The 16011-nt window shown below is 39.9% G+C and overlaps 2 protein-coding genes across 11 annotated transcripts in view; both read left to right on the top strand.

Moving 5' to 3' along the window:
* The window catches only part of ash1l (ash1 (absent, small, or homeotic)-like (Drosophila)), a 94697-nt gene extending 85478 nt beyond the window's left edge, over window positions 1–9219 (top strand). For both annotated transcript variants that reach the window (XM_057827215.1, XM_057827216.1), the window contains exons 26-27: window positions 132–576; window positions 7373–9219. In XM_057827215.1, coding sequence (XP_057683198.1) covers window positions 132–576; window positions 7373–7464 — 537 coding nt within the window. In that variant the 3' untranslated portion in view covers window positions 7465–9219. The remainder of the gene's footprint in view (window positions 1–131; window positions 577–7372) is intronic.
* A 4125-nt stretch (window positions 9220–13344) lies between these two features.
* Window positions 13345–16011, top strand: part of lrrc71 (leucine rich repeat containing 71) — a 46684-nt gene continuing 44017 nt past the window's right edge. For 8 of the 9 annotated variants that reach the window (XM_057828409.1, XM_057828405.1, XM_057828410.1 and 5 more), the window contains exons 1-3: window positions 13345–13455; window positions 13572–13610; window positions 13692–13814. In XM_057828409.1, coding sequence (XP_057684392.1) covers window positions 13380–13455; window positions 13572–13610; window positions 13692–13814 — 238 coding nt within the window. In that variant the 5' untranslated portion in view covers window positions 13345–13379. The remainder of the gene's footprint in view (window positions 13456–13571; window positions 13611–13691; window positions 13815–16011) is intronic. The other variant, XM_057828402.1, reaches the window with a different exon arrangement.

Here is a 16011-nt window from a genome sequence, read left to right as displayed (position 1 = left end):
TATAATCAGGGCTGTCTTATATTCGGGCCAATACGGTATATTCTACCACTGGTACATGAGTACATATTTTGGACATTTTCGTGAGTCCGTTCCGGTGACTGTAAATCTGTCAAATCTGTGATCTGTTGTAGCCTCACTACGTACCCGACAACTACAAGAGGAACGGCGGCCGCTCGGCGTGGAAAAGCGAGCGGTCCAAAGGATCCGAAGGCTGCGAGGACGAGGGATCCTCGTGCGAGCGCGGCGACGACTTTCCAACAGAGACCGAAGACAGGAGATCGGAGGAGGACACGGACGCGGCGCCGAGTGGTTCTGAACTTTTAGCGGGCAAGCCTCCGCAAGTGGAAGGGGACAATGATGAAGATGAAGAGGGGGCTGAAGGGGGAGGGCCAGAGGCGGAGGAGCAAAAGGAGCAGGAGGAAACCTCCACGGAAAGGATAGGAGAGATCCTTGAGCAGCCGTCTTCTTCGGCCTGCTCGCCACTCCACCACCCTGCGCTGGGCAGGAGGGAGGCCCAAAGGGAGCGACTCAACAAGATTCTTTTGGATCTGCTGCACAGAACGCCCAACAAGAATGGTGAGGGACCTGGCACACAGCGGGGTGGTAGGTCAACAGATGACTGAGGGCCTCAATTTATTTTTATCCAAATGTTTTTCGTTCGATGGTATTAGAATTTGAAACGGATGAATTTGCTAGGAGACAAAAAAAAAAAACTCGATGACTCACGAACCATTTTTCACTGAGGCAAATTCTAAACTGATGAAGGGATGTGATTCATGCTGAGTGGATAGTAACATTTGTCTCACAGATGGGATTATTTTCTGGCTTCTTGCTTTGTGCAGGTGCCCTTGCACTATTACTCTTCTTTTTACATTATTTTAATGTCATTTTATCAGGCTTGTGAGACAATTTGTCTTGAAAATTCTACAATTTTCCTTTTTAAAGTGTACTAGTATATGACATGACAAATGAAATCTTAAATAGCATTATTGTTGGAAGGAAAATCATATATTGAGACGATTCAACTATATCAAATAATTTGGCAAAGCGCAGATGATGAGAAATGCGTGTTTAAAGCTGCCGTTTAGCTCCTCCTGTCATCATAGCGCTCCGGCGCCTCCATCTTGGTGATGATGTCACTAGGTTAAGTATTTAGCATTGAGCACAATGGAGAGGAAGCGTTTTTCAGCGCTTCTGGTTCAAGTGTGGATGTTTCCAATGATATTGTTGAGCCAGAGGAAGTATGTGACATACAGCCATATTTGAGACTTATTTGGAGGAGGAGGAAGATTCAGAATGAGAAAAAGGCGACATAGACAACAAACGCGAGGCTGATGACTAGAACAGTCAGCGTTAGCAGCACAAAATGTCATTGTTTTTCTTACTACTTCAATATTACAGAATAGTTGTATTGAGTTCATTTTGTCAACACTTACACGTATATATTAATGGAATTTTTCTTTAACCCCAGACAATAGTTATAGGTTGTTTAAATCAGTTGATTAAGACGTGTCACACCAACACCTGTGACTCTAATGAAGGCGGACGTGTTCGCCAAAACATGTCAGGTACTTAAACCACCTACAGCTATTGTCTGGGATAAAAGAAAAAATCGAATATTATGACAGAATATTCTTTCTTTAAGTATTGATTCCCCTACTGCTATGTACATTGTATTGTCATGACAAATAACACCCATCCATCCATTCCATAATCTTCCGCTTGCTCCAGGGTCGGGTCGCAGGGGCAGCAGCTTTAATAGGGAAGCCCAGACTTCCCTCTCCCCAGCCACTTCAACCAGCTTCTCCGGCGGGAGCCCAAGGGGTTCCCAGTAGCCCGTGGTGTCCCCAGGGCCTCCCGCAGGTGGGACATGCCCGGAACACATCTCCAGGGAGGCATCCAGGAGGCATCTGAACCAGATGCCAGCCTCAGCTGGCTCCTCTCAACGCGGAGGAGTAGTGGCTCAACGCAGAGTCCCTTCCGGATGACCGAGCTTGGGTCCGGCCCGGACACCCTACGGAGGAAACTCATTTTGGCCGCTTGATTCTGTGATCTTGTTCTATCGGTCACGACCCACAGCTCCTGACCATAGGTGAGGGTAGGAATGTCGGTCGACTGGTAAATCGAGACACCACTACGGACTGGTGCAGAGTCCGCATTACTGCAGACACTGCACCAATCCGCCTGTCGAACTCCCGCTCCCTCGTACCCTCACTCGTGAACAAGACCTTAAGATACTTTAACTCCTCCACTTAGGGTAGGATCTCATCCCCGGCCTGGAGAGGGCACCCCACCCTTTTCCGACTGAGGACCATGGTCTCAAATTTAGTGGTGCTGAGCTTCATCCCAACCGCTTCACACTTGACTGTGAACCGCTCCAGTGAGAGTTGGAGGTCACAGCTTGATGAAACCAACAACACCATATCATCTGCAAAAAGCAGAGATGCAATGCTGAAGTCACCAAACCGGACCCCTGAACGCTTTGGCTGCGCCTAGAAATTCTGTCCATGAAAATTATGAACAGAATTGGTGCCAAAGGGCAGCCTTGGCGGAATTTCAACCCTCACTGGGAACGAATTCGATTTACTGCCGGCAATGCGGACCAAACTCTGAGACCGGCCGTACAGGGACCGAACAGCCCTTACAAAGGGGCTCGGTACCCCGTACTCCAGGAGCACCCGCCACAGGACGCCACACGGTCGAATGCCTTCTCCAGATCCACAAAACACATGTAGTCTGGTTGGGCTACTCCCATGACCCCTCGAGGACCTTGCCGAGGGTGTAGAACTGGTCCACTGTTCCACGGCCGGGACGAAAACCACACTACTCCTCCTGAATCTGACATTCGACTTCCTGACAGACCCTCCTCTCCAGCACCCCTGAATAGACTTTACCGGGGAGGCTGAGGAGTGTGATCCTGCTATAATTGGAACACACCCTCCGGTCCCCCTTTTTAAAAAGGGGGACCACCACCCAGGTCTTCCAATCCAGAGGCACTGTCCCTGATTTCCACGTGATGTTGTAGAGGCGTGACAGCCACAACAGCCCCACAACATCCAGAGCCTTTAGGAACTCCGGACGGATCTCATCGACCCCCGTGGCCATTCATTAACTATGAGAGGGCTAAATTACTGCATAATGGTCAAAACCGCCAACTTCTTAAACCTTCCAAACGGTATTTTATGCCACCGGAGTTGGTCCGGCTCTTGTCATTTCCCTCCCCGGGGCTCGGAGACGAAGGAAAGAGCATAAACGAAAGAGGAGGCGTGAGTGCTAAGCTACATGCTCTTCCAAGTCTGTTCCTCAAATTTCGAACACGAAAGATCACACAAAACTACCCTGACTCATGTCACACACACACGGCGGCGGGAGTGATTGCATTCACCGATCTGCCAGCCTCCGGCGGCGACCATGTTTCAGCGGGTTATGATTATGGTCCCATATATCACTGAGCGTCTGGCGGGAGTGCTCATCGCCGAGGGCGCAGCAGGGGAATGAACGCCGAAAATGGCTCATTCTCAGCGGACAAACCGCACACCACGGTTGCCGGCCAATAAAGGCAAGAACTCCCGCCTCCCGACGGCAAGCAATCGTCACCCACAAAATGCAAGCCACCTCCTTATTAAAATGGGTGCCATGATCCCAACACCCACCCCAAACACTTGGCTTATTTCCTCGTCCATCCAATGATCCCTCGATTGTCGGACTTGTTTAGCCCGTTTTTCGCGGTGAACAGCATCTTTTGGAAACCCAAAGAGGCTCACACCACTCTCCCTGATGTAGCAACAAAAGCCTGCAGCGCACTGGGCTGGAGTGACGCGAAAAATACACAATTTAATTCGCAAAGTCAGATGAATCAGCAGTCTTTCTGCATACATAAGACATCAAATTCACCTTCCTCCTCAATCCGAGAGTTTGGCTGGAAGTCACTCATTTTCATAGCGCGGGATTCGAAAAATTGAATAAATATACCGATCGCTTCCACACACATTTTCCATCGTCCATTTCATTCATCAGCATAAAATACCACGTGTAATATGACATAAACATGCTTTCTGGTGTCATATACACTATAATGTTATTTTAGTTGGTCTCTTTTGGCTTTGGAACAAATTTGAATAATATTTTGTCTTAGCACAGATTGGTCAGTGGTGATTTTTTTTATGTTGGTGGGCAAGACGGAGCAAAAATGACCAACTAAATAGCTTCACAAAAAGTATTTTCAATCTAAATTGTCTTGCAAACCTGATACAATGACATTAAGGGTTATGAAAAATGAATGAAAAAAAAAATAGGTGGTTAAATTTATTGAAACACAACCTGTTTTTTCTTTCACTTTGCTTACATACCACCGCAAAATGAAGATTCACATTTGATTTTTCAAGCCACAACGAATTGGGTTGCTCTTGCAGTCTGCCACAGTGTTTAGCCACATTAGTTTTAGATTTGAAACGATTAGCTTACATCAAATGTGCATAGAAATGAAAACTTCTGTATGCAAATATTGTTTAATTTGACAACTGTAAGTTAGAAAAAAATGGGTAAAGGTTCATCCTTTATCAATTTCTCACATTTCTGCAAAAAAAAATCATCAAATGTGAGCTGATCTTTGTCAAAATCACACAGATGAAAAAACTCTGCGTTAAGCAAAACCACCCAAACATTGATAGGTTTTCATATTTTATTTAGTATTGCATGCAAACGATGGCAGAAGGGGGAAAATAAGTGAACCCTCTGCCTAAGGAGACTTAAAATGCAATTGAAACCAGTTTTTACCAAACATTTGAATTCAGGTGTGTCCCCTAATCACCGGTGGGTGGTTTAAAGCTACCCTGCCCACTACAAAACACACACCTGGTAATAAATGTCTTCATAAGAAGCATTGTCTGATGTGCATCATGGCTCGGTCAAGAGCTGTCTCAAGACCTGCGATCCAAGATTGTTGATTTGTATAAAGCTTGGAAAGGATACTGAACCATCTCTAAAAGTCTGGATGTTCATCAATCGACAGTCAGAGAAGTTTTCTACAAATGGAGAGAGTTTGGCACTGTTGCGTCCCTCCTCAGGAGTGGCCGTCCACCAAATATAACGCCAATAGTTCAGCGCAGAATACTCAAGAGGTCAAAAAGAACCTTAGAGTGTCTGCTAAAGACTTACAGAAATCATTGGCGCAGTCCAATATCTCTGTGCACGCATCAACTATAGACCCTACTCACCTACGTCACAAAATGGGCGTGTCGCTGTTTCCGGCCGCCATATTGTACCTCTTTTTCAGACCTATTCTCATTGTTTTCAATTAGTCGAGCAAGTTATAGAGCAATTCATGGAAGCCCCGGTGTTATCTAACGCTGTAAACTCATTGGATCCGTTGCATAAAAGGCGTTACGTGGAAAAGCTTCAGTTTATCCATTCGCCAGATCTGTATTTGATGCCTAAATCGATGTTTTTCGACCCGCTGGCTTCGCCTGACATCTGATATCCTGATATTTACAACTATCTTGTCCACACAAAATCAGCCTATTCTCACGAAAGTTTGAAAAACTTTAAGAGCTTGGAGGCTTATAAATGCTACGTTGCTGGTTGGGTGAAACAGGTCCTCGTACACGAAAATTCGGCAGGAATCTTGTGCTCGGAAGGTGAGTTACGAAATTTTCAATTCAAAATCTTTTGTTCTTGCTAACATCCACTGTCAAGTCTAATGTATTTCATATCATTTGTCAATGGAGCTAGGGCTTTTAATGTTTATATGATTTAGCGATAGCACTCTCACTGTATACATATGTAATACGTAATAAATATGAAGTGCGATAGCACTACTCCAGATTGTCCCTAGTTGAATTTATTTTTTGGCTTTTGACCTCAATAGTGAAATTGTAAATTAATTGTATGACAACTGTCTGATTATCCCCTTATAATTATATATTTTCAGGTAGTTCATTCACAACGTCTGAGTGTATGTTGTCGGCGATTAGCCTAGCAATGATCTTAATTGTGGTTCTCAGCCCAAAACCCTCTAAATATATATTAAATGCATCTTACCAGATATAAAATGACTACTACGTAATCTGTGGTAGTCGTTTGGAGCCCAGTTTTCTCGTCGAATTGCAGCAGTCAATCTCGGTCTCCTCTTCGGTTCTCTCGGAATACGGTAAAAATTCAAGTCTCTCCGTCTATCTTCTCTGTTTTTGCAACCGACCGCCACACACGACTTCACCATTTTGATTATTAATGTTAACGAGCAGAAAAACACGCCATAATAGGAGGAATTTATGAAGCGCTAATGCATTAACATGACTAGTATCCGGACAACATGGCGCGGGGGCGTGGCTGTGACGTCACGTGAGTAGGGTCTATATGTAAAATTATGGCCAAGAATGGTGTTCATGGCAGGACTCCACAGAGTAAGCCACTGCTGTCTAAAAAAACTTGCTCGTTGAATGTTTGCAAAAAGGCACTTGGACACTCCACAGAAGTTTTCAAAATATTTTGTGAACTGATGAAACCAAAGTTGAATTGTTTTAGAGTAACACACAACATCATGTGTGGAGCAAAAATGGAACAGCTCAAGAACTGTAACGCCTCATCCCCACCATGAAGCATGGTGGAGGGAGCATCATGATTTGGGGCTGTTTTGCTGCCTCACGGACTGGACAACTTGCAATCATTCATGGAAGAATGAATTCAAAAGTTTATCAGGATGTTTTACAGGAAGACCTAAGGCCGCATGTCAGACAGCTCAAGCTAAAAAGAGGATGGATGCTTTGACAAGACAATGATCCAAAACACAGTAAATCAACTTCACAATGGTTTCAGAAGAACAAAATACACGTTCTGGAGTGGCCAAGTCAAAGTCCAGACTTGAACCCCATTGAGATGCTGTGGCATGACCTAAAGGCAGCGATTCATGCCAGACATCCCAGGAATCTGACTGAACTACAGCAGTTTTGTAGAAAAGAATGGGCCAAGATTAGTCATGATCGATGTTCCAGATTGATCTGCAGCTACAGGAGGCATCTGGTTGAAGTTATTGACGCCCGCCAATATATTAAATGTGATGGTTCACTTACTTACTTTCTGTCATTGTTGTCACACTATCCTCATTAAATAATATGAAAACCTATTAATGTTTGGGTGGTTTTTGTTAAAGCAGACGCTGTTTTTTCATCTGTGTGATTTTGACAAAGATTGATGGTGATTTTATGCAGAAATGTGAGAAATTCCAAAAGGTTCAGGTACTTTTTCATACCACTGTATATTCAAAGTAGTGATTTTAAAAAATATCAGAAGGCCATCCAACTCTTTTTTTTGACTTCACCTTATCACAATGTCTGCCAAAGCTCTTAAGCGTCCCCTTTTTGTGTTCTTCCAACAGCTGTAGATGTCAGTTATCTCCTGGAGGAGGGTGCAGGGCGACGCCTACGGCGACGGACACTTGGATTTGGTGATTTTCTTGGCAGAAAGTAATATCGACGACTGCCTTTCATCCTCGAAATGAGCCTAGTTGGTTCATCAAACCCCTCCAGACAATTAAACGCATGTTTTGGACGGTCTCTAGGTTACCTCTTCCGGGACTTGATCATCTCTTGAGATGGTGGAGGGGGTTTGGAAGGACCGACTTTATGTCAATACGTTTTTAAGGAGTGTTTATTATTATTATTTTTTAATATTATCATAGGACAAAGAAGCCCACACAACGACTGAAACGACACGTGGTACAGAGTAGCACACTGAACGATGGCAATGGCTCACTTTGTGCAGATGATTATGCTGGAAAAGTGCGCCCACTTGTGGGACCATGCTGCAATGTCAGTGCTTCAAATGAGGGAGGGATGCAAGATGCTGCTTGAGAAGGGGGAAAAAAGAGTGTTTAGATGCACTTTTGGTACCATGGATATAGTGAAGCTCTGTGTAATGTATCTGTAATGTAATGAAAACACACTAATACAGTACTTGATGCAGTGTGGGAAAAAAAGCAAGTCTAATATCTTTTATCTATTTTACTGTAGTCATGTAGACACAAGAGTGGGCCCGCTTGTTTTTAAAGGGAGGAAAGACTGCGCGCTTTTTTATTTTTCGTCAAAGTGTATTGTTGTTTTGCCCCGACTTCTACCTGGTCAGCTTTTCAAATGATGGATTCACCAGCTAAACTAAATCAGGTGGGACGGACACTGGCTTGAACAGTTAACGCCTTACTCAGCTGTGCTCTCTGACTGCCTGTTTTTGAGCGTGTGCTCGCCGTGTATCTATAGTCGACACAATTTCCTGAAATGTTTTTTTTTTTTTTTTTAGAAAAAAGAAGAAAAAAAAACAAGGGCTTAATGGCAATTAACAGTTTTAAGAAAACTATGGAAAACAATGCTTAACATTAAATGTATCGTGATGGTCATATTTTCTTATATTCTGTGAGACAAGTGTATACTGTATATCTGGAAGGGGAATGGATTTTTGTCGATTTGTTCCTTGTTGCCATGAAGAATGTTTTAAAAGAATTAGCGATGAACTAGCTCCACCCCCCGAATGCCTCTCAGCATAAAAGTGTTGCAAAAACTGACAAAAAAATCCATTGGAATGATACTGAGGATGGAGAGCGGCAATGGTTCAGCTGTACAGTGCCAACTTATGTATATAGACACACGCTTTACATCGAGGGGTTTCTCCTAAAGCAATATCTTGAGAAATTGATTTTGTTTATTATCGTACTGTACAGGACTCGACCCTAAATGTATTGCGGTTATTGTTACGATAATGCTAACGTTTGAATTGCTTTGTATTGCTATCATGAAGACACTTAAAACTCGGATGAAAATACATTTTTAAAAATGTCTTTTAAAATTCAGAACTTCCCTGACAACGTAGAAGCATAAGTTAAGTTTTATTGCCTATAAATGAAATTTGTGTAAATGTGCATGAGCGAGTAGAATGTCAATATTGGGGGACGGCGGTGACAAACGTCGCTTTTATAAAGGAGTGTACTCCTCGTTTTGTTTTTTTTTTTGCTGCAAAGTGTTGAACACTAAAAAAGCTAGCCAACATAAAAATGTTATAATATTTTTGAGCAGCGATAGAAACGAAAATGAACTTGTCAGACCGTTTTTTTTCTTCTTCATTAAAATAGGAAATGATTCCGTTTTGTGATAGCGCTCATCGTATGATGCTTGTACTTGTATTTGTGTGTTTTCTGTGATTTTTTTTTTTTTTTTTTTTTTTTTTTTTAGACAATCACAAAATAAGATGCAAGCATTGTAAATGGCAGATTGGCTGACATTTTGTGACGTGTACAGTTTGTCAAAAACCTCTCCCACTCGTTTAAAGTTTGTAATTATGATTCTTAAGTCCGGAAAATATGCTGTTGGTTTTTACTTTTTTTGTTTTATATTTGTTTATGTTTTGTTTTTGTTTTGTTTGTTTTTTAATAAAAGCACTACACTATTGTGAAATGATGGTGTGTTGTACTTTTATTTGACAACGTATGTGATTACTGCAATTTGTGAAAAATTGTTTCAGTTGAGATCAAATTAATGTATTATTCAACCAGTATTTTGCAGAGGTGGTGTATTTGGTATTTGGTGTAAGAATACTCAAGTAATGAGTAACATTGTGAGTAACTGCTTATATTTTTTGTTGCCAAAGGGGGGGGGGGGGGGGGAATCATTGGGTTCCGACAAGAGAAAAAAAACATTACATAAATGTCAGGAAATAAAACACAACCAGTATTCTATTCTAAGGACAGTCGCAAGGAAAAGGGAAAGCTCTCATTCAAATCAGGAATCACTCGAGTTTCAGTTTTACGTGCACGGGCGATCTCCAACTCTTTTTTTCATCGTGCACCCCTTTTATTGCCCAAAGTCACATGATAATACATGGTAACACATGAATATGCAGAAAGTGAGCACATGGCGTGCAGTAATTGGTTAGTTCAGAATAGCAACATGTTTGGAAGTGCCTTATTTGGTGTTGTTTCTCAAAACTGGATGCTTACTGTAAAACGATACCTATGAAAACGAGAATGAAACTGAAGTATCGACTCTGGTATTTTTCCACAGTTTCGACCTTGAGAACATGGCCGTGGCTGGCACCAAAAGTGAGGGAAAACCTGATAACACAGTCAACTGAACCTCTTTGTATTATGTTCAAAGAAATACAACACATGAACCTGGATGAATAGCCTAACAAATGAATATAGTATCACACCAGTAATGTGTTTTATAAGCATGCATAAAATATAATTCTTTCACAACAAATGAAGCATTATTTGGTCAAAGAGCATGACTGCCCTCTGGTGGTGAAAATAGTTCCTAATTTGATTAGTGAAGAGTTGCTTCATAATTACTATTTGGAAATTAAAAGGATCATATCTCCGGTTCCATGGTCAATCGGTGCCAAATAAAAACTGGGACAGAGGTTAAAATCCGTACATCCGAGTTATGTTAAGGGCAGCGCTCTATATCAAATACTTCATTTTTTAAGGTGCTTTAAAGACACCACATGATTGAACAGGCTGGTGTGAAATCAGGAGCGCTACCCCGGTAATACACCAGGCACGTCTCCACTCTTGGCATCGCTGGCGAAAAAAAAAAGATGAATAAAGAAGAAAAATATAACGACTCTTGTGTAACACAAAGTAGCAGAGTAGGAGCGTTTTTTCTTCACAAATCAACTCAAGTAAAAAGTATACCTTAGTAAAACTACTCTTCAGAAGTACATTTTCCTAAAAAAGTTTCTCAAATAAATGTAACTGAGTACACGGAACGCATTACTACCTACCTCTGATAAAACCCACCAGCTGACTTCTGGATGTTGCCAGTCCCCAAATAAATTTCATATTTCAAAGTTTTTCACTGAGCACAACAAAGTTATAAACAGTGTTGTTTATCTTACTTTCTAAAAAAGTAATTAGTTACAAATTACTGTTCGCAAAAGGTAATTGAGTTAGTAACTCAGTTACTTCATTGTAAGAGTAATGAATTACTCAGCAAAGTAACTGATGTTACTTTCCAATTTCTACAAATTATTCATTACATTATACTGTACATTCTATAACATCTGTCACATCAAAGATGTTCATACACTATTAACTGATTGAATTGAACTGATTTTTTTCATTAAAAAAAAAAAAAAAAAAACACGCAGGTCACACTTTTTGCATTATTATTTTTTTTAATTACACCTATATAAAAGTAATGGTATACAAACCTTTAACTTCTAAGTCCTGTGAAGAGAAAAATATCCACCCCAACACCCCTAATATCGAGTATATATATTTTTTTCAATATGCAGGTGAGTTTCGGAATCTCCTGCCTCCCCTATATTTGCTCTAGATGTTTTGATTTGATTGATTTGATTTTTGAAAAAAAAAAACAAAAAAAAAAACATCACACTAGTTTCATGGATACGTCATTAGTTGTATTAATATATTTATATATATATATATATATATATATATATATATATATATATATATATATATATATATATATATACACATATATATATATCGTAGCATCTACAAGGACAACGTCAATTTGATGACTATAATGCACACTCAACAGGAAAACAGTACATTATTTTCAATTAATTGTACCTACCCATCTGGACGCCATTAACTATGTATAAAAAAAATAAAAATAAAAAAAAGTTGCCCGAGAGTTGACGCTCGCCGCGCTAAATGCTAAAGCTAATGAGAGTGCGAATGCTATGCTAACACTCCGAGCCGCCTAGCCAATCATCATCGTGTTTGCAACAGCGTCACTACCCCCTTTCATCCTCCCCCCTCCCGCTCTGCTCTGTCCCTGGAAGCTGTGAAAAAAATCGGACAACTCGCGGTTCATTCAACCAAATTGGAGTAACCTGCCCCTTCACATCCTCAGTAATGGTAATGAGCGTTGCAAAGCAGGGAAAGGTAATTAGATTAATCACTACTGAAAAAAATAACGCTGTTAGAAACGCCGTTCTAATCTAACACTGTTATTACAACACTAGTTATAAACATGATTTGTTTTGGTGTGTTTTTTGTAAGATTTAGTGGTTGATATCGTATATTATGCAGTGTTGGAATGTAACGGATTAAAAGCACTTGGTTACTGTACTTAAGGACATTTTTGAATATCTGTACTAAGTACAGTAACAAAGTACTTGCACTCGCTTTGCTGCCTCTAGTGGTCACTTACGGTATAGTTGCACAGGGCTTATCGATTTCGCCTGAAAACAGAACTATCAACTCACGATGAGAAAAAAGAAAACAAAAGTAACGTGTGACACTGGCGACAATTTTAAAAGTAGTGGAGTAAAAAGTACAGATACCTGCTGTAAAATGTCGTGAAGTGAAAAGTACTTCATATTTATACTCAAGTACAAAATGTACTTACGTACAGTAACGAAATACTTTTAATTCGTTTCATTCCACTCAAGTACAGATATTCAAAAATGTACTTGAGTACTTGAGGCGTTAAAGGTTTCTATATTCACAATAAAACACAGTTCCCAGATAGCATACCAACATGAATAAAAGTTGATTTTCCATCCAAATCATCAGTATTGTTGACATCGAAATTTTCAACGTCAAGTGACGTTGAAACAATATTGTTCTATGCTATGTCAGGCGATGGTTGGGTTAACATTGTTTTATAGTTGATGAACTAATGTTGACAAATAGTTGATTTATGATTGACCGGGAAATATATTGAAAAGTCATTGAATTATGGATGAGCGGGCTATCGATTATTTTAGTAGTTGATTAATCGATGAACTAGCTAATTTGAATTGGATGAGGAACATAAAAAATTAAAATACCTGACCTGAGCCTCAAACGGTATAAAAATACATAAATAAATGAATTGGCTAACTTACATAGCAGAAGTCCGCTAGCATAAATGCTAAGGTTTTTTTGTTTTTTGAAACAATGGCCTTAACAAATAGTTCAGACACATATTCCCACAAAAAAACAGATAATATACTTATAAACTAAATTATGAATGCATTAAAAAAAAAAATAATAATAAATAAAAAACATTAGCTCAAACAAAAATTAACATAATTCATGCATCAGAGCGTTAAAAAAAAAGCAAATTTAGGAGCCCGTACCCTTCAACTCATAATAGATGGCAATTTAAAATAAACAACATAAAAAAAAGAATAAGTTGAATGAGTATTTGTCACACATCGCACCCTATAAAAAAATGACCCATGCCTGACACGTCCTCATCATTACAGTTCGTGATATTAAATCCATATTTCGCAGAAATATTTATAAAAGGTTCAGTGAAGTAGGTTGCAAACTATGTTAGCTAAAGACATCCCGTTTAGTCTCGCGTTGCTTCGACTCAGCGTTGCCATAATAACGTTGACGACGGTTCCCTAGCAACATTTTAACAAGTCAAAACATGGCGAGAAAGAAGCCGGCTAAAGACAAGTCCGAGAAGACCGCTGATGGCGAAGAGTCAGCGTCAGGACAAACAGGTCGATTAAGCAGACGTTTTTGACATTATAAAAGGATGATTATAATTCAAATCAATAAATTTGATAAAAAAGTGACACGTTATCTCTGTTGTTATGGGGCTCTGGTTGTGTGGCAGGAGCAGCTCCAGACGAACCGACAGCCACTCGAACGTTTGGTGTGTATTATTGAATGTCATTCTTCATTAGTGTTTTAGGGCATCGATAATATGTTCAAAGTTCTACTAATTCTCTGACAGACGACTATGAGTGCTCTGGCAATGTGATGACAGACTTTCCTGGGCTTTGTGCTCTTTTGGATATGAAAGATATACCAGCTGTCAAGACCAAACCCGGCTCAGCAAACCAAGAAAGCACGACAGGTAAACATAGAATATCAAGAACTATGATGACCATTTTGGGACTTCAAAAAATTTCGGACATGTACATTTTAAGTGGTGCTTATTAGTGCTGCAATGTTGATTAACTTGAGTAATTCGATTAGAAAAAAACCTCTAATCAAACTTTGCAGCTTTGAGGATTCGTTTAATTAGAGTGGCGTTGTTATGGTTTGTTTTGAAACTGTTTGCATTTAGTTTTATTGATTTGAATGTATACGCTGCCCTCTAGTGGCAAGCATTGAATATGACATAACTCGTCTAACGACTGAATCCAACTGCTCCCAACATACTGTATCTAGTATATTTTAGGGCTGTCAAACGATTAAATTTTTTAATCGAGTTAATCACAGCTTAAAAATTAATTAATCGTAATTAATCACAATTCAAACCATCTATAACATATGCCATATTTTTCTGTAAATTATTGTTGGAATGGAAAGACAAGACACAAGACGGATATATACATTCAACATACTGTACATAAGTACTGTATGTGTTTATTATGACAATGAATCAACAAGATGGCATTAACATTAACATTCTGTTAAAGCGATCCATGGATGGAAAGACTTTTAGTTCTTAAAAGATAAATGTTAGTACAAGTTATAGAAATTTTATATTAAAACCCCTCTTAATGTTTCGTTTTATTAACATTTGTAAATTTTTCAATCAAAAAATAAACTAGTAGCTCGCCATTGTTGATGTCAATAATTACACAATTCTCATGGTGCTTAATCCATAAAATCAGTCGCACCAAAGCGCCAGCAGAGGGAGACAAAAAACACAAGTAACAAGTGACCATGAGACTGTGCTGTCATTTTAATCTGTTTGAGCGGAGCATGTGCATTAATTGCATCAAATATTTTAACGTGATTAATTAAAAAAATTAATTATCGCCCGTTAACGTGATAATTTTGACAGCCCTAGTATATTTAGCTTTTTTTTGTGGAATGTGTCTTTACACGATTGGTTAAGAGCATTGGGAAAAAAAAAAAAAAAAAAGTTTGCATTTTATTGCATTTAAGGTAGCAGACTTTTGCTATGCAAGTTAGCCAATTGTTCATTTATTGTACTCACAGTCATGTGAAAAAATTAGGACACCCCATTAAATGTTCAGTTAATTATTAAGAAATGTTCTAATATCAATGTCTGAACTTTTTTTTCCTTTATCTCTGGAAAAGAAAGTGATTTGATTGCAGGTAAACAACAAAAATTAACATTGTTTTACTCATTAAACCAAATATATGAACAAAAATGCATATTCTAATTTATGAAAACTTAGGACACCCTACCACCTAATAGCTAGTGTTACCCCCTTTGGCTGAAATAACTTCAGTCAGACGCTTTTTGTAGCCATATACCAGTCTTTGACATCGGTCTGAAGAAAGTTTGCCCCACTCCTCAACGCAGAACACTTTCAGCTGTGAGATGTTTGAAGGGTTTCTTGCATGTACAGCCTGTTTCAAGTCACCCCACAGCATCCCAATGGGATCTGGACTCTCCATTTCTTCCTTTTCAGCTAGTCCTGGGTGGATTTACTGGTATGTTTTGGGTCATTGTCATGTTGCAAGGTCCAGTTTCGCTTCAGCTTTAGTTTGTTCACAGATGATCTCACATTTTCCACGAGCACCCTCTGATACGCGATAGAATTCATGGTGGATTCTATGATGGTGAGCTGGCCAGGTCCTGCTATAGCAAAGCACCCCCAAACCATGACACTTCCCACCTCCATGCATCACAGTTGGTATAAGGTTCTTTTCCTGGAATGCTGTTTTGGGTTGACGCCAAACATGTCCTCTGTTCTGGTGTCCAAATAATTAATCCGTCCAAAGAACATTATTTCATAAGTCCTGGTCTTTGTCTACATTCACTCTGGCAAACTTCAGTCTGGCCTTCATGTTTCTCTTGGAGAACAAAGGTTTCCTCCTTGCACACCGATTGATTGTAGAGGTATGGATTTTCCCATCAACAGTAGCAAGAGCCTGCTGTAGGTCCCGTGATGACATTTTAGAGTTTTAGAAGACATCTTTTAGCATCTTGAGGTCTGCTCTCGGGGTGAACTTGCTTGGACAGCCAGACCTGGGCATGTTTGCAGTTGTTTTGAATGTCCTCCACTTGTAGACTATATTCCGGACAGTGGAATGGCTGATTTTATATTCTTTTGAGATCTTTTGAAATC

Source organism: Corythoichthys intestinalis, chromosome 22 (genome assembly GCF_030265065.1).
Source record: "Corythoichthys intestinalis isolate RoL2023-P3 chromosome 22, ASM3026506v1, whole genome shotgun sequence".
Classification (NCBI taxonomy): domain Eukaryota; kingdom Metazoa; phylum Chordata; class Actinopteri; order Syngnathiformes; family Syngnathidae; genus Corythoichthys; species Corythoichthys intestinalis.
The sequence above is the reverse complement of the archived record's forward strand: the minus strand, read 5'-3'. Positions and strand labels throughout refer to the sequence as shown.